The sequence below is a fragment of the Sander lucioperca genome, chromosome 20 (genome assembly GCF_008315115.2).
Source record: "Sander lucioperca isolate FBNREF2018 chromosome 20, SLUC_FBN_1.2, whole genome shotgun sequence".
Lineage (NCBI taxonomy): Eukaryota > Metazoa > Chordata > Actinopteri > Perciformes > Percidae > Sander > Sander lucioperca.
In genome coordinates this window covers 14871919-14897443 of record NC_050192.1, presented here as the reverse complement: position 1 = coordinate 14897443, position 25525 = coordinate 14871919, and the positions used below count along the sequence as shown (strand labels likewise).

The window sequence follows — 25525 nt, the reverse complement described above, 5'->3', positions numbered from 1 at the left end:
GTCATCATGAAGTAGAATGTGTCCGTCAGATCGGCACACAGAAAAAGAGTCACCCGGTTGAATGGCGCCGGCACTCCAGGATCCAGCCAAGTCTCGGCGAAAGGAACCCACAGCTCACCCGACATCCTGCTGGAAACTGACACGGCACGGTGGCCACCCAGCACACTGGTTAGCAGGATGCTCAGCAGAGAAGTTGCAGTTGGTGTTTAATTCTATTAAAAATATGGGCTCCACCAAGTTGTTAACAAAATCATAATTACCAAAAATAGTCATTATAGCAAGTAGCAACAGTTTATTCGTCATAATGGAAATTACTTTTTTCAATTGAAAGATATGTTACATCTGGGTGTGGTTTAAGTTCAGACAGATGTTTCTGGACAGCCACAACATTTTTTTTTATGTAAAAAGGAGTCTGGAGTTAAATGCTATATAAACAAAAGTCTGTAGTTATTTCCGTGGCACACTCCAGGCTCCATTCATAAAACATTGTTTATGTGTATTAAAAGCCCCACTGGTGAATTTGGCTTTATAATAAGAAATGAGTCTGAATGCTAATCTTCTTCTAGATCCTCTCTGTGGAAAGTCTGATCTGGCAGTGACAGACAGACAGTGGGTGGGATACTGATTAGTGGGTGTGAAGATATGCATTATTGAGTTAAAAACAGTTCAATCCCTTTATCATTTTAATCAGGATTGTGTGGTTGAATGTGATCATGTGATCATAATTCTGCTCTTAATTTGCTGTGCTACTGCATGCTGTTGCCACTTGATATTAAATCCGTATACATGATGTATGTGTCTGCAGGACAGTGAAGGACTGGTGTTCCACTACTGGGCCTTGTTCGATGGCCACGCTGGCTCAGGTGCAGCAGTTGTCGCCTCCCGCCTACTGCAGCACCACATCGCCTGCCAGCTCCAGGCCGTCATCGAGATCCTACGCAACGTTGCTTCTTTGCCACCGACCGTCCTGGGTGAGGAGCCCGACAACAACCCTTACCTCCAAGGAAACACCCCAGGCCCTCACCGAGCCCTGACCCGGGCCGCTTCTCTGCGCGGGGCCTCAGGTGCACCAGGTTCCCCGAGCAACACCCCGCCTCCACCACGCTTCTTTACTGAGAAGAAGATCCAGCATGAGAGCCTGGTGATAGGGGCCATAGAGAACGCCTTCAAAGAGATGGTGAGAGACCAGTGCAGCAAGGCCATGATGAGCTTAAGCCCACTCATTCTGATCGGCCCTGAAAGCTTTCACACTCACCTGAAGCCACTCTGTCATGCATCATTACTTAACATTTTATGATTTTGGCTGAGAGTTTTATGTAGAGAAATTTACCGCGAGGTTGCAGAAAAATGTTCATTATTTTCTTTCGGGGATCAGTTGTCTGACCTCTCAGTTACAGACCTGCCTTGTCGTCATCCCATTATCAGCATCTTTAGAGCCTGCGCTAGTTCCGCTTTCTCCTCTATTCTGAGTTCCACACTTCGTGAATACAGTATTATATCAATATAATAATCAATATAATACACCTTAAGTTATTTAGGCTGCTATAACATGTCACATGTTTTGTAAATTATTTACTACCTGAAAGTTGTAACGTGAATCTACACACATTTAGAGCTGAAAAAATAAGTCTGTTAATTATGACTGAAAATTCATCTGCATCAGATTTGATGATCAATTATTCTTTTAAGTCATTTTTTTAAGCAAAGATGGCAAAAGAAAAGAAGTGGTTCCAGCTTCTCAAATGTAAATGTTTGTTGGTTTCTTAAGTCTTGCTGATAGTCAGTTGAATATTGTTGGTTTAGAATTAAAACAAGACATTTGAATATGTCATCCTGGGTGATTAATCAAGAAAAATAATTACGGATTATTGGGATCATGAACAGTTGCTTTATGACATAAATTCATAAGCAGAAATGTGTTTCTCTGTAGCTGATGGTCAATAGGTGGTTAGTTAGTACATGTGAGTACATGTACCTGTTGAGATACATCTGATTATACTCTAGATCAGTTGGTATGTGTTAGATAATAATATATAAATATGTGAAATAGAATATCTTGAAATCAAGTCATCCCACAATCATTTCATGAGATTCACAAATCCTTAAATTTGCTTCTAAATGTTTTTTATTGAGCCAAAATATTATTGTACAGACAGTAACCTAGTCAAGTCAATTTTTTTTTTAATAAAGTTGAAAGTAAGATTACTATCATTAATCTGTATATAAAATATTTGGTGTGGAAAAACAGAATTGAAGCAAACAGAGCAAAACTAAAAAAAAACACACACACAAGAGAGCATTAATTTTATTAATTCGTTTCCCCATGCCCTTCCCATTCCTCAACCTACTACTCTTACTTATCTAACTCGCTCAAGAGATACAGTACAACAGTGCGTGTGTGTATTCTACAATTTTCACTGTGACAGGTATGACACAAAGGGACAAATCCGTCAATTTGAATGAATTATATTTCATTTGCATGGGAAAAAGTTAGCACTGGAGAGCTTAACCTATTTCTGCGGTAGCAACAGGCATAGTGCCAGTGTGTATGCAGTAAATATTTGCATGAATACTAAGCGTTTATGAAAATATAAGAAGAAGACATGCCTTTTTTTTATCCCGCGAAGGCAAATTCCCAATTTTTCACTCTGTTAGAACAGTTGTACACACATTAAACACAGGCCTGAATTACACACATGTAGTAACTGAAGGAGCCAAGACAATGCAAATAAGCACAGATAAACAAAAGCTGGTAGCAATTGCTGAATTAGTTCTTGCTGTCATAATATGACATATGCTATACACACACTGATATTCTGACCTGAGGGCAAAAAGACACAAGTGTTGCAATTATTTACCAACACACACCCTTTTTTTATTTTCCAACCACAATCTTTAGCATCTCTATTTACAGTGTATTTTGAGATCTGGCTTATGAAATGATGACTCCAGGCCAAATGCTACTTAACAGCACACATATGCATTAGACTGCGGATTGCTGTCGCTCCAGTTCAAAGGCAGCATCTGACTAAATGTGTCTCAAGTCATGTGTTTTTTTTATTAAAGATATTGGGCTGAAATTCTGTGTTACTGAAGAAAAAGCTAGAGGCCAATGTACTTTTTTTTATGTTACCGAATGTATCCCAACCTTTTAAATTTCCCTTCCACTTTTTTGTTTTGTATGATTCTTTTAAATTGCTTTGAGAAGAGAGTGTCTGTAGAAACCAAAGTCTATGCAGTATTACCACTAGATGGCAATGGAAAACAGTCCACACTGTTCAAGCTGCGGTACCCAGATTAAAAAGATCACTGTGAAAGCTTCTCTCAGATCAACCACCCGCCACCCTCCCCCCTCATGGAAAAAGAAGCACTCTTCCACTTGATTTGACATTCTTTGTAGGAGATTATCACTGCATCAGTTAAAGCTGTGTTCTTTGTAGAAAGAAGTCCACCTGCAGGAAAAAAAAAACTGCTCAGAGAGTTCTGTTTGCAGGGTTTCAGAAAGCAGAAAAATGAATGTGGTTATATCCCTGTTGTAGATGGTGAATTGCAGAATTTCAAGTAACAAATACATAATAAGCATTATGAAATTGAGGGGTTAAAAAAACACATTCTGAGTGTGTGCATGTACGATCAGTATAAAGCCTCTTAAACCTTGACATGCGAAGGTAATATGCAAACCCTCTCACATATCACTGTCGACATTATACATGCACGAACAGTTCTTGTTTACTGACACGCGGTCAACAAGAGGTTCAGGTTAAACCGATCAATAGTCTGCAACGATGCCCACACATCGTCCGTCCTTCTTCAAAGTTGATCAGATGTTTTCTCAGTCTTGCTTCTTGCTCGCTTTCTGATTATTTCTCCCTACATCTCTGTCTTCATATTTATGATTGAATAGAATAAGGCAGTGACTATGTATTTAAGCCTTCCCTCTGCCTGTGTGGGCTGCTTGCAGTGTGGATTTTTGACTTTTACTGTCGCATGTGGGTGGATTGTGGGAGGTTTTTAAAGCTTTTTTTTTCTATTGTGCTTCTTAAGTGATGCTTCATTAAAGATTGACAACTGTCTCTCCCTTTCCCAGGATGCCCAAATTGAGAAGGAGAAGCAAGTCTATAACATCACAGGAGGGTGTACAGCTCTCACTGTGGTTTACCTGCTAGGAAAACTATACGTTGGGAATGCAGGTGACAGCAGGTGTGTTTGCTTATCTTCTGTCCACTAAATGAAAGAGTATGTAAAGCAGGCGGAAATAATTACACCGCAGTAGAAGGAGGAACCCAAAAACATATGATGTCAGTACATTATGACGCCCTTCTCACTGTTTTGGACGCTGTCCTGGCCAACCTCAGCAGGAAATTGGCTAACATTGGAGGGTAGTCAGCTTTCCATGCTTTAAAAGCTGGTCTTTGTGCCCTGTCTCTTTCTTCCTACAGCTCATCTTCTTTTGCTGTTACACCTTAAAATATAAATTGTTTGTTTTAAAGGTCCCATATTATGCTCATTTTCAGCGCATCTGCGCTCTCTAGTCTTTGCACCGTCATTGCAGTCAGGGAATGATTGTAACAGCACTGTAGCAGCACTTTCTACCTATATATAGCATAGTTGTGACAGAATAACCGTATGGAAGTCCTGACCGCTCGTTTAAAGACACCGTTTCTGAATACGAGCTGTGTGCATTTTACATGAATTGACCGTTTTGATTCTTTGACAGTAGTTATATATATCACCTCAACCTGCTTTATAATAAAATGGAAATCTCACTTATTACAATATGGGACCTTTAAGTAAATCTCTTGCATGGACTCCCTCCTTGTCACATTCCCTGAGCCAGACAACACGCTGGGGCAAAGACAATCTTTTTAGTGCAAAGGTTGCATCTACATCACTTGTCCAACTTTTTGTGTCGCTGCAGGGCTATCATTATTAGAAACAATGACATCATTCCCATGTCGACAGAGTTCACACCAGAATCAGAACGACAGCGACTCCAGTTCCTGGTAAGAAAATGCTGTACCATTCATTTTGACATAGAAATACAAAGAGTGTTTATGTGTCTTCTCTTAAAAAGGGTAGGGCTGTACGACGCATAGTCTTTAGTGTCGTCTTTAGTATGAAGCGTGTTCTGAATCTTGACAAATATATGTAATAAGGTTAGTCACACAAAGCCAGGTCAGTTTATTTAGTTGCCCAGAGGATCAGTGCTTATTGTTAGCCACACTGTCTCACCGTGTGTTCACACAATAAGCAACACAATCAGCAAGGCATCTGAAGTCCGTCAATTTCCTATAGAGCTGTGCAATAGGGAAAATGAACATCTGAAAATAGCTGGCCATGATTGACCTTTTTATAGTCAGTGGCAATAAGCAGTCACGCTTCCAGGTTTGCTTTTCATTTCATGAATACATTACAGAAATGATGTTTGGATAAACTCTCTTGTTGCCTCTTTAGTGGAAAGTAAAGTTCACTACCAACTGCTTTTGTTCTGCCTATATTTCCTGCACTGATATCTATGTACAGTATCATATATTAAGAAAGAGTGGGAGCCATTAGCATGGCTGATATTATCACCGATCTATTAGTATACATGTCTGCAAGTAAATAAGAAATTGCATACAGCAATGCCAGAGAGATGTGTGAGGTAATTTAACACTATCTCTGTTAAATACTTTTTCCACTAGAGAGCAATAACAAGTTTATTTTTCAACTGTAAAATATCCTGCTCAGTACAATTCTTTAATAACCAAACTTAAGGCACATTTAAGGCATTTTTAATGTTAAACAAAGGAAGGGATGGGCTCTATCCCTCAATCAGCAATCCAATCCAATGTCAATCACAACAGCCTTGGCCAATTGGTCACACTGGTTTTACTCTACAATCTATAATCAGCCTCAAAATTCCAGTATGAGACAGGCTTGAGAGTGAAGTGACAAAAAAACAAAGTGATGGAAGATGATTTGATCTGCACACATTTAGCGGCTTGACTGACTTGAAGACCATCATTGTATTCTCCAGGGTTTCATGCAGCCTCACCTGTTAGGAAATGAGTTCACGCACCTGGAATTTCCCCGGCGAGTTCAGAGGAAGGAGGTGGGCAAGAGGATGCTCTACAGAGATTTCACCATGAATGGATGGTAAGTCTTCCTCCGTTTTTTTTATTATCTCTTTTACATACTATTTTCAGTAAGTAGACAAAGCACTTCAAGATGGCAGACTTCCAAATGTGTGATTAAGGTGAATGCTGGCCGTCATGGCTGTCAAATTATGATGTCAAATGAAAACTGCTAATTTTGGGGGATGGCAAACATTCCTCTCCAGCTGCATCCACCTTAAATGAAACCACAATCTGAAAAAGAATTGCATCAGTTGATCGTGCTGTGGTCTAAATATTTGCTTCTCTCTTTTATTGCTGCTTTCTATACAGCAAGAGCTGGAGAGACTAGCAGAGAGCTAACGAGGGAGCTCCCTGAGCCTAACTTGATATGATATAATGATACAGCAGAGATGGCCCAATATGTGCAGTGTTCTGTGGGCTAGCAAGGCACCATGCTGTTTGAGCGTGGCTTCAGTGGAAACCAGTAATGAGATTTTTGCTTTTACTGCTACTCTCACTCACACACACTCACTCAGTGATGCATACTGTAGAGCCACATACAGTACTGTGTGTATTGTGATGATTATTTCACAATAAAAAGCAGAAATGTGCCAGCCAGGATGTGCCACTGTGTGGACTACTGTTTATCCTCACATCCAAGCAAGGAAGTATTTCGGAGTCATTTTTAAAATGTTTGCCCATATCTCAGAAGGACAGGGTGTTGTTTGAAAATTTTCAATTAGCCTCGGTCACATACCAAGGCAGCTGGAGAATCATTTTGAGGGATTTGAGAAAGCCACGAGATGCATAATGACTCTGCTCATGGCTACTGTGGCTTCTGAGGCAGCTATTTCTGCGGTGCCCCTGAACAAGGCAGTATTCATATGGAGCTTCTCGAGAGCCAAACCGCTCATAAAAATTTCTCAGAGCCAGAGGTGATGTCTTTGAATTGCTTGTTTTGTCCAACAAACCCCAAAGATGTTGACAGATGGAGTAAACCCTGGTCAGATATGAAGCCGTTTGAAGTTGTTAATATTCTCCGCCGACTGCTGACACCAAGTCTAATCTAGCTAGTTTAAGTACATCAGCGTCAGCCATGGAGTCTCAGTTGGACATCAAAGCTCCATTTCTAAGTGTGTTTTCAGATCTTCTGCTTCCATTTGTGCACTTCTGAACTCATTTTTTTGTGTTGTTTGCTTGTGTGTTCTAAGATCCCCTCCCCCACACTTTCTCTCGCTAAAATTTTGAGTCGGGTATGGCTGCAGCATGGAGACCTCCCGTCTCATGCCCTCCCAGCTGATGCGAATGAATACAATTATTTTTTCAGCAGATGTCTTAGTTACAACACGATGGAGCTAGCAAAGCAGTTTTGTGTTTATATGTGCGGGCGGGATTTATTCAGTTTGGGAAATCCCACGGTCTCTACAAAGCTATAGCTCAAATTGTCTGGCTGAATAAATAGGGAGGCACAGAAATCCTGTCTGTGCCTGTTTTTCTTTTTTATTTCAAGAGCGAATTGCTCCACAATATGAATACAGATTGATTATCATTTATTTGTTGGTAACCGTTGTTGTATAATCACAATATTACACTTACACACACCTTTCGGACCTCGAAATTAAACCCTCTCATGTAATATGGCTTAAACAAACGTCAACGTTAAACACTGATGCAGTTTTAAATGTTTTATGATTTCAGAAAGGAGGAGGTTAACCAATATTTTATATTAATCCTAATTTTTGTTGTCAAATTTCAAATCCATAAATGCAGCTTTCAAAATTATAGAAGATTAAAAAGATTTAGCCTATAATAAAATATTGGTTAACCTCCTCTTATCTAAATTTTAGATATCAGATCCCCTTCTAATGGGAGGCATGAAAACCTTTTTATTGTAGCCTACTCTTCTGTGGTCTCATATGTTATAATTGTAAAAGAGTATTAATGTTAGTATTATGTGGGTGGCTTCATTGTTGAGCTATGTTTTTTGCATTTGGCATACGTTTTTATGTTTTTATTTGTATTATTTATATGTTTTTTATTTAAAAGAAAGTAAAGTCATCGCAGGTTTCATCAAATAAACAACAAACGTTAACATCAGGGAGACAACATTAACATCCACAAATCTGCTATATAACTATAGGCTATGTATGGCTATTGTTAATTAAAGAGTTTAAACGGCGTTCAATTAATTGCATCATGCTCACTATCTTAACAGTGACTTCATTTAGAAAATAATTCACGATTTCGTATTCTGAACATCTAAATTTACCGTCTTATTCTGAACATCTGAATTTACTGTTGGACACGCCCAGGCATGAGACGGGAGGCATGAGACAGGAGCCGCATGAGACAGGAGGTCTCCAGGCTGCAGCCATACACTCTTGAAAATTTTCAGCAGCAAAAACTTGTTATTGCACTCTAGAAAGACCCCAAAATGAGACACAGACTCAAAATCTATAAAGGATGGTAGTGGCTTTATTTCCCGCCTACAATATGTTTGTTAACAATGGTTGAACAAAAACAAAAAAGGAAATTTATATTTGTTTAATGGAAAACTCACAAACACGAGACCTTTTTAATTCTAAATCACTGGAGTGCACGTGCACCTTTAAAGATGTAAGACATCTTAGCTACAAAGCGTCAGTCCCATGGCGGTTAGTGCCTTGCTCAAAGACCTGCTGGCAGAGGCTGTTGGTTATGTTACATTAGGATGGTTAATATGATGAAGAGGTTGTAGAACAGTTGTGAAGCTCCCAGGGCCAATATGACACAGGGAAATTGTTGAAAATATTATAATTAAGAGACCTCAAAAGGTCTCCTTTTTCTCTTTTCAATACACCTATGTTCTTCTTCTTAAGGGTACTATGTGGAATTTTCTGAAAATCCTTGTTATTTATGACACTGGTGGCCAGCAGCCAATATCCTGTTGCTTGCACTGCGTAGGTGCAAGCGAGCATCCTGGGCATCAGCCAAACATTGACATGTAATACAAAAGACTGAACTTTGTACCATTTCATCATTTATTGTTGGCCTAAATCAAAACCATTTGTCATAATACATAACTTAGTGGATGGATCACGTTAGCTCGTAAAAGATTTTGGCAAGCTAGCTAGCTTGTTAGCAACATATCCACCATATGCTACCATATTTTGCTAGTGATGATGTTAGCAACCAAGCAAACTAAGGTTAGCCACCTAGCTGTAATTTAGCTATGCTGCACGGATTTGACGTTATTTGCTTCGTACCGTTAGCTGATAACATAATATTACAAAGCTAGCTAATTAACCAGCCAGATCAGTCCCGGGAGTCTGGATGAATTAGCTGACCTTTTCCACTTAAGACAGTATTTTGCTATGCTAGCTAGCTAGCAATTTGTCCGTGTTGGCAAGGAAGCTATATTGTTGTTTACTTGTGGAGCTGAAGAGAGGCAAGGCACTTGTGAGTGCGCATAAACGTCACATTCTTTGGAGTCCTTTACATAGAAATCAGTCCACAGGTTGTCATAGGCAACAGAGAAAGTTATGTTACAATCCTGTCACACATTGGCAATACAAAGCAATGAATACATGTAAATTGCTTCACAAAAGTACCTTTAAGTGTGTGTTTATTATTTCTGTGTGAGTATGTGTCAGACAGAAAGAAAACGATTCATTCACTGTCTTGGTCTGTTTTTCTTTTCCTTCCTCAAACACAGGGCATACAAGACCATCAACGATGAAGATCTCAAGTTTCCACTGATATATGGGGAAGGGAAAAAGGTATGGGTGCGTGCGTGTCTACTCCAAGTTCTACTCCAATCTGACACCCACTGCATGCCTGCTAGCCACCCGGAGAGTGGGCGAACACTTGGTCTCTGATGTGCGAGTACCACGCTGTGCATGTGTGTATCAATGTATACCCACACTAGAAGAGAGAGAGTAGACAGTCCATCTGTTTCACTACAGTAGCTACATCTAACACACACACACACACACACACACACACACACACACACACACACACACTCCACTCGGGAGATGACAGTCGTCTCTTTGAGAAGTGAAGTTAATCCCCACTGGGACAACAGGGGATGAGATGAGAAGAAGAAAACCGAAAATTAAAACACTCCACCAAATATATTGCACAAAACGCTTCAAATTTTCAGTCACGTCAGTTTGTTTCATGTTTTCAATCAATTCTGTTTGATGCAAAGAGAGACATAACGGACAAAAGCATCTGACGACCACATAGCACCAGTGTTGTCTGATGAAAAGCTGTTGAATTCAAAGAATGTACAAAACAAGTTTTTACCCAGGGATAAAAGAGAAAAATATTAAAAAAGATTTTGATAATTAATGGAATGGAAAGGAATAGAAAAATAAATTTCAACACTCTACAGACCTCTGAACAGTTTCACATATTGTGATATGTGTTTGTTTAATGCACATATTTACATATATACACCAAAATAAAAAGCTATTTTGCAACACACTGTACTGTGAGCAATTACCAGCTCCACCACCGCCCGCATATCTTGTAAATTCATCAGGGTGAAACACTGCAATCTCGGTTACTGCCCGACTGTCTACAGGTAATAATGGCTAACTGACAAACCTCAGAATTTCTGGCAAAAATGCTGTGTAAAAAATGAAAATGCATAAGAAACCTAAACTGAACCAGTCTTTGTTTTACAGGCACGAGTGTTGGCCACCATCGGGGTGACCCGTGGGCTTGGTGACCATGACCTTAAAGTTCACGACTCCAACATCTACATCAAACCGTTCCTTTCCTGTTGCCCTGAGGTAAGAGCCAACACTGCAAATAGTCAAAGTCATGCTGACCCAAATAAGCTTAAAGTCCAACTCAATTTTTTGTGTGTCTGCTACAGCATTCATATCTGCTCTGTAAATCACACATCCTGTGTTCAGAAACCAAAACGGAGAAATGTATATTATGTATTTTGGGTTTCATGATGGCATCCCCCAGTTTTGCATTGCATGTGTCTACGTAGATGGAGACCTTATTATTTAATACAGCCAATCAAATCTTGCATTAAGCAGTACCGTTAGCGTTCTATCATAGGCAGAGCGGACTGTTACACTGACCCAACCAGCAGCCTGCTACACAACCATAGACTTAATATTAATGGACAACGCATCCGGTTCGGGGAAGTGCTGCAAATGCGGAAGTGCCTTAAACCTGCATTCTATCTGAATTCCAGCTGGGGGCGACACGTGCGGTTGCAAAAGGAGGTCGGTTTATCTAAGTTATTATATATTATTATATATATTATATCATATTTAAGTCTATGAGAAAGTGACCCACTTCTCACTTGATTTATCAGTAAACATTTTCATAATGAGTTTATGGTCTCAATCGCTCGTTTTAAGTCTTTTGCAACACAGACTGATGTTAATTTTTTGAATTATGGTCTTGTTGATTTTAAAATTGGCGATAAAGCAGGGGGTATTTTAGGGCGTGGCTATGATGTGATTGCCAATGAAAGTGTGTAACGTAACATAGAGTGTAAGCAGCTCCTCCCTCACTCCTCCCTCTCGTCTAAAATCGCCACATCTGCAACCAGGATGGCTGCGCCCTTAACGGCAAACTCGACGACGGATAGAAGATCTCCACAAACCAATGGGTGACGTCACACATGCTCTGTCCATTAATATACAGTCTATGTACACAACACAGGAGCCACATAACAACAACCCATATTATCTTTGCTGCTAAAGCCTCCTGTTTATCTAACTTACAAACATGAACACATCTCACTTTCTTGCACTTGTTAAACGGGCCACCAAACTAAAGCACACCGCTGACGTCAGCTTGCAGGCTGATTAGCTAATGATAGCCAGCTGCAGCAAATTAAACAGCATGTTAATCTACCTGCAAATGTCACTTTGGGTCCAGTTGGACTCTGTCGTGGTCCTTACTTTTATATACCACTGACCAGGGCTGGAAGTAATGAATTACATTTACTCTCGTCACTATACCAAGTCTTTATGTACTTTTTTGGGGGGTATCTTTTACTTGACTTTTAATAACAAGTACCATACTTTGCATTTCAAGTTGCATCCATTACAGAGTAAAAACAAAAGTCACATTCAGTTGTGAGAATAAATCAGCAGCTGCAGCAGAGAAAAAGCTGCCCCTCACTTTTTGACTTGCCCCTTGGAACAAAGTTACAAAGGGTAGTGGTTTTAATTTACGTAAACAGACGCAACAAGTATGTTGCCGGATTCTCGGCAGCAGTATCCTCAGAGATGGCCGCCGGCCAGTCTGACTTGCAGCTATCATCTCCGAAAAAGTCACAGCAAATTTTTAAATTAAAGGCGTTATTATAAAAAATCTGACCACATATTGGGAATCTAAATGGTTCCTTTCTCACCTGAAAATGTATTAAAAACTTTAACATTAACAGCATGGCATGACTGACAGCTGCCTGTGCCAGCGGCTCTTATGCCTCCGAAAACATCTATAATACATTAAAACAACATAATATGATGGTTATCATAACTTTTAAATCTTTATTAACAAAGATAAATAGACTTGTGGGTTCCTTTTTTTTTTGTTTATGCCATCTTGCCGATATTTCTGAAGGATTTCTCAAAACACTCGCTTTTGAGTGTGCCTATGAAAAACCTCTGTTTGGACGGTTTCACCCTACCCCTCTATCCCAGCAAGAACTGAAATCACTACCGCTACATGTAAACGTGTGAAACGGAGTAGTAGGGCTAAGTGGTAGGGGCAAAGGGTGTATTGGGATTGGCCCTATGCTATCATTCGCTTGGGTGTAACACCGGCACTCTGGCAGCCTGCCAGCTGCTGTCAATCAAACACTGACACGCCCATCCAGCTAGTTGACATGAAAAGGAGCATTTCTAATATTTCCCCAACACCATTCTTCTTCCTTTTAATAACAAAAAAAACTATTAACAACACACTCAAAAAAACATCAACAGTCATTTTTGGTGACTAGTAACACTAGTACTTAGCAGTTGTTTTATGAGTAGGTCCCCATGTTGTTTGTCTCGTGCACATGCACAAGTACGCATGTGCACGCGGGTGACTCAATACAGTCCTGCCAATGGGTTCACACTAAGCCAATTATCTACAGGTGGTCGTAACACGCCAAGAAACACGTGTGTCAACAAAGGCAGTGAAGAAGACCACCATCCAGTAAACAGTTATAGATTTTGGCAGCAGGTTTAAAGTTCCTGTACCTTTGGCAGAACATAATGAACTTGTCCTTTCTCTGTCAAAAGCACATAAAGAAACACAGTAGATATTAGCTTGGGTCTGTGGTTGGCCTGGGTTTCCTGTTAGGATTTATCTGCGTTTGGTCTGTGTTACATGTCAGCATCCATCTTCTTAAACCCATTAACCCTGATCAGATGTTGCAGGTGTTTCTTTCCTCTATTCATCCTAGTTCTTCTCAGCCCCATTCCTGACCTTGTTTTGTCTCATGAATAATTATGTCCTATATAAAAGGATCAGTCAGTTACACTGCGTCTACCCCTGTCATATCTGCACCTCTGTCTGAACGAGGTCCTCTGCTGCAGGAGAACTCAAGCTCACCTATCTGACTGGCGCTGGTTTCAAAGCTCTTTCATCTCCTGATGTAGTTTGTCTTACAGAGTTTTACATTTCCCCTCCCAGAGCTCTCTGCTTGATCTTTAATTCATTAACACCCGGGTTCATACCAGGTTCACATTGAAGACTGAACTCCTCTCAGCACTCTGTGTCTCGTTCTCTCTCTCTCACAAACAGGACTCTCACCCTTAAGAAACTTGAGCTACTTCAGTTGAGTGTACTTGATCTTGACAGCCACTTAAAAGAAACTTTTCACTTTGGTATAACTTTATAATTCTGAGTTCTGATGTCATCGTTTTGGTTTCTGATCTGATAACCACCAATGTGTGATGCGACCAGACCAGTTGTTGGCAAGGAAGTAAATTAATGTGGTTCACAAGGGCTCAGCCTTTGTTTGTCTTCTTCTTAGGCGCAGTAGTCAGGGGGAAAGTATAATGCAGCAAGGGAGGACTCGCACACAGAGAAGAAAAAAAAAAAAGAGATTCAGACTAGAGTCTGGATTTTAAATGTGTATGTTTGACACATTACAGCGCTGTACAGACAATGAAAAACTGTGCAAAAGGGCGATGTTTCAGTGCATGTTGGACTTTCCTCAGTGAAAGATGAGGCATGCGTGATGAGTCACCTTATATGTGGCTTACTCTACAGGTGCACCTCGTCAATCATCTAGGGCTTGACTGAACACACATGAAGCCAATCGCCAGCAGGTCAAGTCATTACAAACACACCAGAGCAATACAAATCCATGGCATTGACACACTTTCATACACATACTGATATGTATGTGTGTGTGTGTGTGTGTGTGTGTGTGTATATATAAATATATATATATATATATATATATATATGTGTGTGTATATATATATATATATATATATATATATATATATATATATATATATATATATATATACATACATACATACATACATACATACATACAAATGTTAGCTTTTTCCCTGAGGATGGGAAGCCCTGTAATGTATCAAATAGAAACATTTAAAATCCAGACTCTTAATATCGTTTTTGTTCTCTGTGTGCGAGTCCTCTCTTGCTGCACTAAGGAAGTAAATTAAGCCATAACATGTACCAAAGTAATTTTGTTGGTACTTTTTAATGAAACCCTTCATGTTTTGTGTTTTGGCATTCAGGTTAAGGTATATAACCTGCAGCAGTATGAGCATGGGGCTGATGATGTTCTGGTAATGGGAACCGACGGTCTCTGGGACGTTCTCTCCAACCAGGAAGTAGCCGAAGCCGTCACCACATTCCTGGCCAACTGTGACCCCGATGACTTACACAGGTCGGCTGCTTGGTTCCTTTGTCTTTCTGAATTTTTTTTTTTCTGTCTTTCTTTCTTTTTAATTACAGGGTTGCTTTTGCCAAACTCAAGGCTTCAAAACCAAAATGGTAGTACACAAACCAATGGGGGACATCACTGCTGATACGTCCATTATTTTTACAGTCTATGCTGTAAAGGAAAAAGAAAAAGTTCCCCAATAAAAAGTATTTTTGACTGTATAATTATACCTTAATCTTAAACTGTTTTATTTAGCAGGCAATGTTTCCCTTTCAAGGATAAATTACTCCCTTGGCCACGTACCAGTTCCTTATCATTTTCACAATTTTTAATATAATAAATCTGCAAATAAAGTCAAAAATAGAAAGTCTCACCAGTGCAGACGAGGTCCAATATCTAGTCTAAAGATGGTATTTTGAAAAAATGGAGAATAATACAGTGGGACAGTATAATGACAAAACACTTAATTTACCCCAAAAATTGTCAGGTGGCCTAAAAAAAACTGTTAAGACAATTCAGTGGAAGGGCCCTACATACTGTGGATTACAGGCTTTTGTGTTGTTTGTCCAGGTATACAATGGCAGCACAAGACCTGGTGATGCGAGCACGTGGCGTGCTGAGGGACAGAGGCTGGAGGATCACCAATGAGCGTCTGGGATCCGGAGATGACATCTCGGCCTTTATCATACCGCTGATGTATGGCAACCGTCAGCCCTGAAGAGCCCCACAGAGATGTTGCAGTTCAAGGACCTGGAGGGCGTGTAGGCTCTTAAACCAACAGGATTGATTTGAACTGAGAATCCCCCTTCAGTTTCCTCATGATCAGTGCCGTTTGCACATTTGTTTTCTTCCTTAGACCAAGGATATACCACTATGTTTGGATATTTGGAGTTGTTGGTGTTTTGTATCTCCAAAGGAGTCCAGAATTTGTCGGTCACCCAAGTTGGCTGCTTGGGGGAACAGTACAGTCAGCTCTGCTTTGTTCGTTTATTTTTTAAAGCCTCAAAAGTCTGAAAAACATGAAAATGTAGACACATTGTTATTTGATTAGTTTGTGTCATGAATCAAAATTGACAGAAATAATTTGGCCTGTTTAAACTGAACTTCTGCAGAGATGTGAAAGCTGAAATAGATGAGTGCTCTTACAAAGTGGAGAAAATACCTCTTTCGTACCTCTCTTGCGGTGCTGTACATGGCCCATCTTCTTCACTCTTTTAGTCCTCCCCTCTTCTCCTATAATGTACAGTCAACTTGTTTATAAAAAAAAACAAAAAAAAACTAATTCGTCTTGTGACCATGGACCGAGCGGACTGGTCACCTGCGTTTTCTGTTTCGCCACAGTGTGGCTTTGAAGGATTCACTTGCTGAAGAACTGCTTCCAGATGCTTTTCAGATCACAGACTGATTGCAGCGATGAGATTTTGGCTCGATCCCACGTTGCTGTTCCCATTCTGAGCATCTTGTTGTCATTTCGAAGGCTTTCAGTTGGTAACAGCCCTGGAAATCTTTTGTCACATGGAAATTTGGGAGAGGGTTTCACTGTTTCACGTGCATTCAGTTATGTTTTTAAGAATGTGAATGAAGAAAAGAGACAAGGACCTGAAGTTGACCATCTCACAGTAGCAAGGCAAATGAGCAATCAGTTTTACTGTAGAGTGAAAGCTCTTCAGCCTGTATGAATCAACAGCGGGTACATCGTTTGATCTGGTTTATTATGAACAAAGTTTAATATGAAAATTGGCATTATTTAACATCTGCATAGAAAAAGATGTTCAGTTACAAGTCATTAAGTCATTTAATCTGATATGGAGTCTTCACATTTAAAAATCAATCTGTTGTTTATTCAATTACTTTGTGTTTAGTTGCAGTTAGTTGGTAATTAGTCTCGCATTGCCAGACCTTCCTCCACAGCGCTGCAAAGGAGGGTCTGGCGAGTCCATACAGCATACCCGGGATGGGAGAAAAATGTGCTCTGGTTAATTGGTATTTCTTTAAACCAATCAAAATTGTCTTGAGTGGTGCTAAGTGCCGTACGGAGCAACGGCACCTCTGCAAAATAGCCTTGGGAAGGAACTTGTTTTGGTGGAACATGTGTACGTTCAAAGGTTGTTTTAGTCGTGCAACAGAAAACTCAGATTGGACAGATAGTCTAGCTAGCTGTCTGGATTTACCCTGCAGAGATCTGAGGAGCAGTTAACCATAGTCCTCATAAATCCACCGGAGTTTAAAATGCCAACACAAAGAAAGCCCAACGCAACGGACATCCGGCCTAAATGAGTAAAATCTGGCTGACTTTCCGTCGGCAATGGAGCAATCCCGGAAGTGGAACGTCGTGGATCTAGACTAGTTGGTGATTAACATTCATGGTTATGATGTTTTAACTTGGCTGGATGTTTCACGAACGCAAAACGTTCATGCTTCAACATTTAGGGAAATATACCTATTTATGATGAGAACATCGATACCACTCTCATTTCTGTGCGTTAGGAGACCCTTAGCTTATCTAAAGACTGGTAGCAGGGGGAAATAGCTAGCTAGGGGTTGTTTGCTGGAAATACACCACACATGTTCGCATGTGAGCTTTCCAGGTGCTGGTAGGCGCCTTTGCACAGAGCCAGGCTAACGTTTCCCGCTGCTTCCTGTATTTAAGGCTGTAGCTAACTTCTTATTTAGTGTAAAAAAAAAAAAAAAGTGAGGCTGGTATCAATGTTCTTAACTAACTCTCAGCAAGAAAGGGAATATGCTTGTTTCCCAAAATGTCAACCAATTCTTTTTTTTAAGTCAATATTTTGTACGCTGTACACTGTGTGGATATTTAGTTTTTCAAGAAATCTCTTTCACACTTCGCTAAATGCCTCAGTTTTAACAAAAAAAGAAGTGACAACTTCTAAACATTAGATTATGACTTCTGCTCGCACTTTAAACCACATCATTTAACCAAGAAGCTATGATATATGAAATGATGAAGATGCAAATAGTCCCTGTAGCAGGGAGGATTGAATTCAATGTATAATTCTAATTTTAAAAAGAAAATCATGATATACAATCAAAGTCAATCAGAGCAAAAGTTTGACACAGAAAGAAACTGAAAGTTTTCTTTTGCTTTAACTTGTTTTGCATGTTTCATAAGCTTTAGATACATTTGTCTTTTGAGGGACAAGTTTGGGAGTAACAATACTGAGTTTGGATGTAGTAATTTACTGTGTCAGTGCATGCAGTGGCATATTGTAGGCCTGGGAATATGAGCAACGGTGCAATGGTTTACACTGCTGTTTTGTATATTGATTGAATTTGTATTTCTGTAATGTATCAAAGTGGTTAGTTAGTTTGTGAATGTGCACAGACCATGCATTATTTATGAGGTTGTTGTTCCTTTAGAATTGTTAGCATCCTGAACAGTACAAGGGTATGATTCATTGTGAAGGAAGGGAATGAAATGCTAATGCTAAGACACACAACCACATTTTTTTTGCACTTGGACTTGAGAGAGAAAAGCGATCATAGAGTTCTGCTTTTTTTTTCTTCCCTACATTATTATTCTGCATTCATAGAGGCTACAATCCTCAGCCAGCCACACTAGGTTGAGATGCAGGGGATACGACGTAATCTTGGGGAAGTAGAAACTTAAGACTTCAGAGAATCAATAAAAAAAAGGTCCTCATTTTTTTAAAGTTTGATTCCAGACTGAGAAAACAAATTATTGACTGCATACAATTAAAACCAACTGCAACAATTTTAAGTCCTTGATGACAAAATAAACAGTGATAGTTTAGTTTTATGATTTTTCTTTTACTCAATAGTGGACATGTAGAGTTTTGGAGTTGTGCTGGTTTACTTTAGGCCAGACTGTAAAGTGAGAATAAGTCCCTTATTTCATAAGGCAATTTTGACTGAACCCAAAGAAATTAATTTGGAAGTTGTGCAGTGCCAGGAGGAGGAAGTCATTTTTAACAGAATAGTTTTAGATTTTGAGACACACACTACCTTATTTTCTGGCAAAGCACATTTCCTGAAATGTCCAACTTTTGTTTTACGTCACATGATATGTGCCATTGTGTAGCATGGGCTATTTATCATCTTAGCTTTGAATTTTTTTTGCAGTTGACAATTATTGACATTCCTCCAAGCAGCAGTCATTTACATTTGCATGAAGTTCATATAGTGCACTTTTCCTCCTGTACATTCCATGAAAAAAGTATTTAACTTAAAATGTCTGTACTGTAATATAATCATTTGCTGTGCATCTGTAATTCCATCATATAAGCTATTTGACAGTTACCAAGTTTTTTTATTGTAATTTAACAAATATCTAGTTTTCTTTGTTGAGTCAAATCTGTCTGCCGCAACCTAAGCATTGTCTTAGCATGCGTCCCAGTTCAACAGAGCGGTTTCAAACATCCAGACTTAATCCGACATAGAGTGAATGTTTTGAACTGTAAACATGTTAAGACAACTTCTGAATGGGGGGCATCAGAATATGTGTTGAATGTTCATCCTTATTCCCGTCATTAAGCCTTTTTCTCTTATATGAATGTCAAAGAATGAATATATGATTTATTTTTGTCATCCTACTGTACCACCCAACTGCTGCACATCAACTCAGGTTCAATTATCATGCGTAGTTAAAGTGGACAAGCTGTTAAAAGTGATTTTCTTAAGGTGGGGAGTCCTCCAGGGTGGTTGATTAGTTCCACTACATTTGTAAATACATGGGAGAGGAAGCTCTTGAAAGTTTACTTTGTCCCTTCAGTCCGACTGTAGGTTTCCCTTTTTGAAGTTGCTGTATTGTAAAAGTAGTCAATGCTGTTGTTTTTTCTACCGTTAGACTATAAGGTTCGTAATGGGAAAATGAGAAGAGCAGCTGGGAGTTTTTTTTCTGTAGCAGAGGAAGATTGAAGTCCAGTGGGGAACCATTTTTAAGTGACCATTGTGCTACCCTCAACTTCTCCATTTGTGAATGTGAAATGTACATTTTGTATAACAAAAATATAACTTATAAAGTCAAAAAGAAATATTTTTAATGTTTCCTTGTGCAACTCTGACTTTGGAGGGGAAAAACGCAATGTTTACCTTCAGTGTTTCTTTTCCAGAACTGAAAACAAAAAATAAATAAATGTTAAAGTAGAAGTAAAGTAGTTTGTGTCATTAACCCTCTGGGGCCGACAATGTCATATAAGACATCCAATTATGCCTTTCATGTCATAGAATATCTCTTGATCAATTCAAGCTAGCATTGCTCCGATTGTTTAGCATGAAAGCTGATGCTGCCACTTTCCTGACTGTTATTTCGCTGCTACATATACTAAAAAATGGAAATCGAAATAATATAACAGCATTAAACCCAGAGGGTTGAAAAAGTTCGAAATGAATGTCAAGTAAACTCAATATGCAAGAACCCCTTTTCACTTGCAGTCCACATCAGTTTACCAGACCAAATCAATCTAAAGGAGGAACAAGTGGGGGGAGGGGGGAGGGGGAGAGAGACAGAAGAGCTAATCAAAATTGTAGCTGTTTCTATTCCCTCAGTTCTCACTGCGGGAAAACTAAAACAGGGTCAACGGGCCTCCAAAAGACTAGTTACACTTTGTGAGCAGACAGCAGAGGGATTCATTAGAGCAACTACAGAGTGCTCACTAAAACCTGAAACATTTTACAAGACACATACTGAGGGTTGATGTATACAGTATAATGTGGACCTACTGAATGTGCACAATACTACAGATGCAATTCTAAATTATGTTAAGCTGGGTAAAAGCCATTAACCCAAATTGATTTTCTGTATTTATCTGCAATAATCATGGAAGAAATGCAAAGAGAAACAGATGAATGTCCCCATTACTAGCACTAACTGGTACAACTTAAATCTTAAAAAAAAAAATATTTACTACTAAGGCCACCTAAAAGGTTGTTAACATTTCAGGAGTATCCAAAACCATGTGCCTCCTAAGGGACAATGATTGGCGTGAGGAGGGAGGCTGAACATTATTTTTATAAATAATATAATTTGTATAATTGCTACACCCACCCAGATTATCATAGTAATATAACACTATTGATTGGCACAATTCAGTTTGCCCTAAAAGGGCACTTAAGATGGTGTATGTTAATCAACTAACTAACCCAATGGGATTAGCAATTGACAAAATTATGACACATAAAAAAAGAATGCATCCTTTTTACATAATATTCCCACCATTGTTTTTATTTTGAACCAAGAGCTGTCACTGTCATTTTATTGCACACACTTCGTTTTTTTGACAGTTTGCTGCTTTCTGTTAAGATGCATAATAAAGTAAAGCTGTGAGCTCTCCTGAGGGGTATACCTTTCAATCACTTATGAACAGCATAAAATACCTAAAAAAATAAATAAGTAAATTTCGTACAGTCCCTAAACTCCACCAATTATTTTATACTAGCCCAAAGGTGAATTCCAGTGCATTGGATAGCATTTACATGTTAAGTCTCTAAATTCCAAAAGAAAAGAAAGAAAAGAAAAGAAAAAAGAACTCAATTCAGTTCCTTTGACTTCTGGATACACATCCTGACTTTCGTTGGATAATAAATTATGACTTGGAGAAAAGAAACACAAACGCACGTGATACATACCATTAAAATCACTTTATTTTAAAATGTAGTAGCAGATATTTTAGCTTTACACGGGTTTCATTCGAACATATCTGTCCCAGTTCACACCTTCTGATAATTTACGCACAACACTGGAGAGGTGATTATTTTGAAGGCATATCCATCATCTCGGTTTAATGTATTCTGTTTACCAACTACACAGTGAGCTCAGTCATTCAGTTGGATCCGTTTGACTCCTCTGACGCAAGTCACCAGCGCCAGCAAGGCAGTAGATTGCGCAGTCATCTCCACATAGGGGTAATATGACAACCCGACCAACAGCACAAACTACTACCTCAACCAGCGCTTGGCCCCCGGTGCTCTTTGCCTTTTCTTTTGTCTTCCTCACTCCTCCGTTCAGTCAGTGTCGCTGTGCGTAAAAGCGCACGGCAAAAATGGCGTGCGCGCAAAACGTGGCCGCAATAAAGCGATACAAAAACCCCACCCAAAGAAAGAAAAAGAAGAAAAAAAAAACACCTCCTGTACCTTTCCCATATTTCCTGCACCCGCTGCTCTCCTCGGATGACCTCGGTGGAAATGGCATATGGCAGGTAGGACGGCGGGGCTCTCTGTGGATTTTCTGAGCGGCACGCAGCCGACATGCGTCGCTTTGTCACACTACAAAAAAAGGATGTGGTATTAATGTTGTTTTTAAAATAATGCCATTCAAATGTAAGTCCGCATAACATGAATGAGCCGAACGAAGAACACAATTTATGATCGGCACAATTCGGCTCTCAACAGTCTCCAAACATCAAAACCTTAAACACAACACAATAGCTACCAATTTTAACAAACTGAGAAAAAAAAATGTTTTTAAGTGTAAAAACAATGGTTATTATAGTCTGTTGTTCGCGTATTGAAGCACGGGAGATTAAGTAGATTAACAAAAAAGTCACAATAAACTCCAAATTAATATTACCGGGATTTTGTTGGATGTGGAAAAAATGCAAAAAAAAATCCACTTCGTCATCCAGTCGTTCACCTTGCAGCTGAACTGCAGCAGATTGTTTTATAATCTATTGTTGTCTGTGTCTGCGTCGTGCAGGAAAGTTGTCCCGCTATCAAACCCACTCGGTTCAAAAGACAAAAAACGTGTACAAATCCACATCATGAGCAAATGACGATTTTCTTTTTCCCATTCTCTCCGCAAATGCCGCATGTCAGGTACGTGTGGAAAATGAGTGGATTTGGCGGAGCGGCGTGGATAAAAATTCGCGGGGAACGTCAGGACGGGTGTAGGCACGACCGGAGATTACAGAAAACGAAGAGGTCTCACTCTGACGGGTTTTTTTTTTCGAAAACCAGCAGCTTTAGGAGAGAAAGTGTCAGAGTGCGCCATCGGCTGGTTGCATTCAAAAGAGCACAGGTCTTCGTTTCTCCACGGGGAGGTTTTTTAGTGGCCCGGTAGTAACTATGGACAACATCTTTCATCGTGGACATTGTCATGATGAAGCAGCGAATCAATACAAGTGATACAAAAGTATATGTTGGTCCCTACCTACATATATTACCTCAGTAATGTCAGTAATAATCTAGCTAGTTGATGTCAAACTAGTTATTTTCTCTGATAAACTCAACTTTTATTCTTGTTCTTTCCACAGTGGCACTGCTATTTTTCTGGAACAGAGGAAATTGGATGATAAATAGTTAAAGTGTACTGTATGTGGAATTAAAATCATTAAAAAAAAAAATACCAACACAATTATTGGTAGCCTAACTCTGACCAGTTTTAACATATGTTATATATACTTTTCACTGAAATAGCTTTTTTTTTCACCAGCTAATTAATGGTGTCTGATGAATGAAATCATATTGCAATATGTGGCTTATACATTTCTAAAAAAAAAAAAAAATCTAAAAATATATAAAATACATAAAAATATGTATACATGTTTTTATATAATTATAGACAGATACATAGATATGAAAATGTTCTGCAATGTCTACAACTGTTTGTTATGGAAGATAACACAAATTAAGTTATCATTTAAGTTTTAATTACGCTTTTAGTATGTACAGATGTTTGTGATGTTCAAATAATGTTTATGTTTATATATATATGTATATATATATGTATATAAATATATATATATGTATATATATATATATATATATATATATATATGTATATATATATATATATATGTATATATATATATATATGTATATATATATATATATATGTATATATATATATATATATATATATATATATATATATATATATATATATATATATATATATATATATATATGTGTATATATATATATATATGTATGTACATATATATATTACTTTTTAAATTCATAGTATCTTCCCTGCTCCACATCAGCAATTAGGTTTTGGCATTTTCTTTGACTGACAGTAAATTTGGTTTCCGTTTTCTGAACGCGAGTGATCCACCGCTCTGCTCCCAGCCAGTTGTTCTTCTCCTCCTTCCTATTGGTTAGAAGGATGAGCCGCTGCCCAGCTGTGAGCGGTCAGAGAACCCGGAGAACACTGTGTTCCCCCTCATAAATCAGCCTGCAGCTGCTGCACACACTGGGAAGAGAGTGCGGATAACAATGATGGAAGGCTTATAATTTATTTCCTATGAAAATGAACAACCCAGACATGATTCAGAGGGCTTCTTTATAGGAAGATCTAAGCTACTTCAAGAATTCTTATTCTTACTTACTGTTGTGACCAAGATGTGTATGTGCTTTGTATTTATATTTAAAAAAAAAAAAAAAAAAAAATCTGTTTTGGTATTTTCCTTTAACTTTTATTAGGAAAGTGTGCCTTTTATTATTTATGAAAAATACACAGTATAACATTTCAGGGGACAGTGATGTGAATCTAGAAAACACACACACACACACAGTGAAGAAAACCAGAGCAGGACCCATACGAAGCTTTACACAACTTTATTGAAGATTGTGTATAAATACACATGCACATGTCAAATGTAAACCCAAGTGAACTCAAGTGCAGCCAAACCTGGAAACCCCGTTATGTCGTCATGCAAGGATGTCTGGATTATTTTTTACAAAAAAATGTCCCAAAACAACAGAACCATCCTTTTTTTTTTTTTAAATAATCCCTTCCTGACAAGAGCACAGGCAAGACTTTGCAAACTAGTGTGTATGTGTGGACTCAAGCCACGTCCCCCCTGCCCCCTGACATTTCAGGTCTTGTCAAGGTTTTAAATATATTGTCTGTTTATTATTAAATGCTTACATATAAATAAATAAACTTTATCAAATGTGCACTCACAGAGTGAACTCTTATGTACAGTATTGTATAAGCCTATAGTAGCAATCACATCTCACTCAGTCATGGTGGGGGTGGGGGTGAGTCACCCAAAAAGCAAGGCAGCGCCGAGGCAACGAAGCCAACTGAAGTCAAAGCACAGAGATGCTCATAAAGGCATGGCAAGGCATCTAATATTCTGAGGCAACGACAGGTACGCTAATGCTGTTTACAATGGAAGAACAGGTAGAAAAAGAAAACATAACACTCCACCATGGAGAATAGTTTTATCATGAGTTACACCGATGGAGGAATATCCTGCAACAATCTGCCACAAAATATTTTCACTGTATCATGATTCCAAAAGCTGATAGGCCTTTTAGGCAGACTCACCCCACAGTTTTCAGTTTTGTCCCCCTCCCTCCCTCCCTCCCTCCCCATCCTCAAAGCTCAGGACCACAATGAAGCATTTTTTTCCCTCTCTGGAAAGGGATGCATTGAGCAGTACCCATGAATTCATACAGCTGTTATCAAAGGCCAAGAACCCTTTACCATCACATTCAACCAAACCAAGAAAGGGAGCCATGAAAAAAAAAAAAAAAAAAAAAAAGGAAAAAATTAATCTGGCCCTGTAAAGAATCAAAAGGTCATCAGCCACATACATCTGGTCAGTGCTCATTCCATTCAGCG

The 25525-nt window shown here is 38.9% G+C and overlaps 1 protein-coding gene and 1 long non-coding RNA gene across 2 annotated transcripts in view; one reads left to right on the top strand and one right to left on the bottom strand.

Annotated features, from left to right (window-relative positions):
* LOC116039789 (protein phosphatase 1H-like) overlaps positions 1 to 20100 on the top strand; it is a 29241-nt gene extending 9141 nt beyond the window's left edge. Inside the window, exons 3-10 of the mRNA XM_031284836.2 lie at positions 806 to 1177; positions 4088 to 4200; positions 4919 to 5003; positions 6020 to 6138; positions 9793 to 9856; positions 10772 to 10879; positions 14828 to 14979; positions 15547 to 20100. Of these exons, the coding sequence (XP_031140696.1) occupies positions 806 to 1177; positions 4088 to 4200; positions 4919 to 5003; positions 6020 to 6138; positions 9793 to 9856; positions 10772 to 10879; positions 14828 to 14979; positions 15547 to 15694 (1161 nt within the window). The 3' untranslated portion in view covers positions 15695 to 20100. The remainder of the gene's footprint in view (positions 1 to 805; positions 1178 to 4087; positions 4201 to 4918; positions 5004 to 6019; positions 6139 to 9792; positions 9857 to 10771; positions 10880 to 14827; positions 14980 to 15546) is intronic.
* Positions 20101 to 21576: 1476 nt separating this feature from the next.
* LOC116039850 lies at positions 21577 to 22876 on the bottom strand. Its single transcript, XR_004102526.2, has 2 exons — positions 22523 to 22876; positions 21577 to 22218 (listed from the first exon to the last, which is right to left on the bottom strand). It is a non-coding gene; the product is annotated as an uncharacterized LOC116039850 (long non-coding RNA).
* Between the last annotated feature and the right edge of the window lie 2649 nt (positions 22877 to 25525).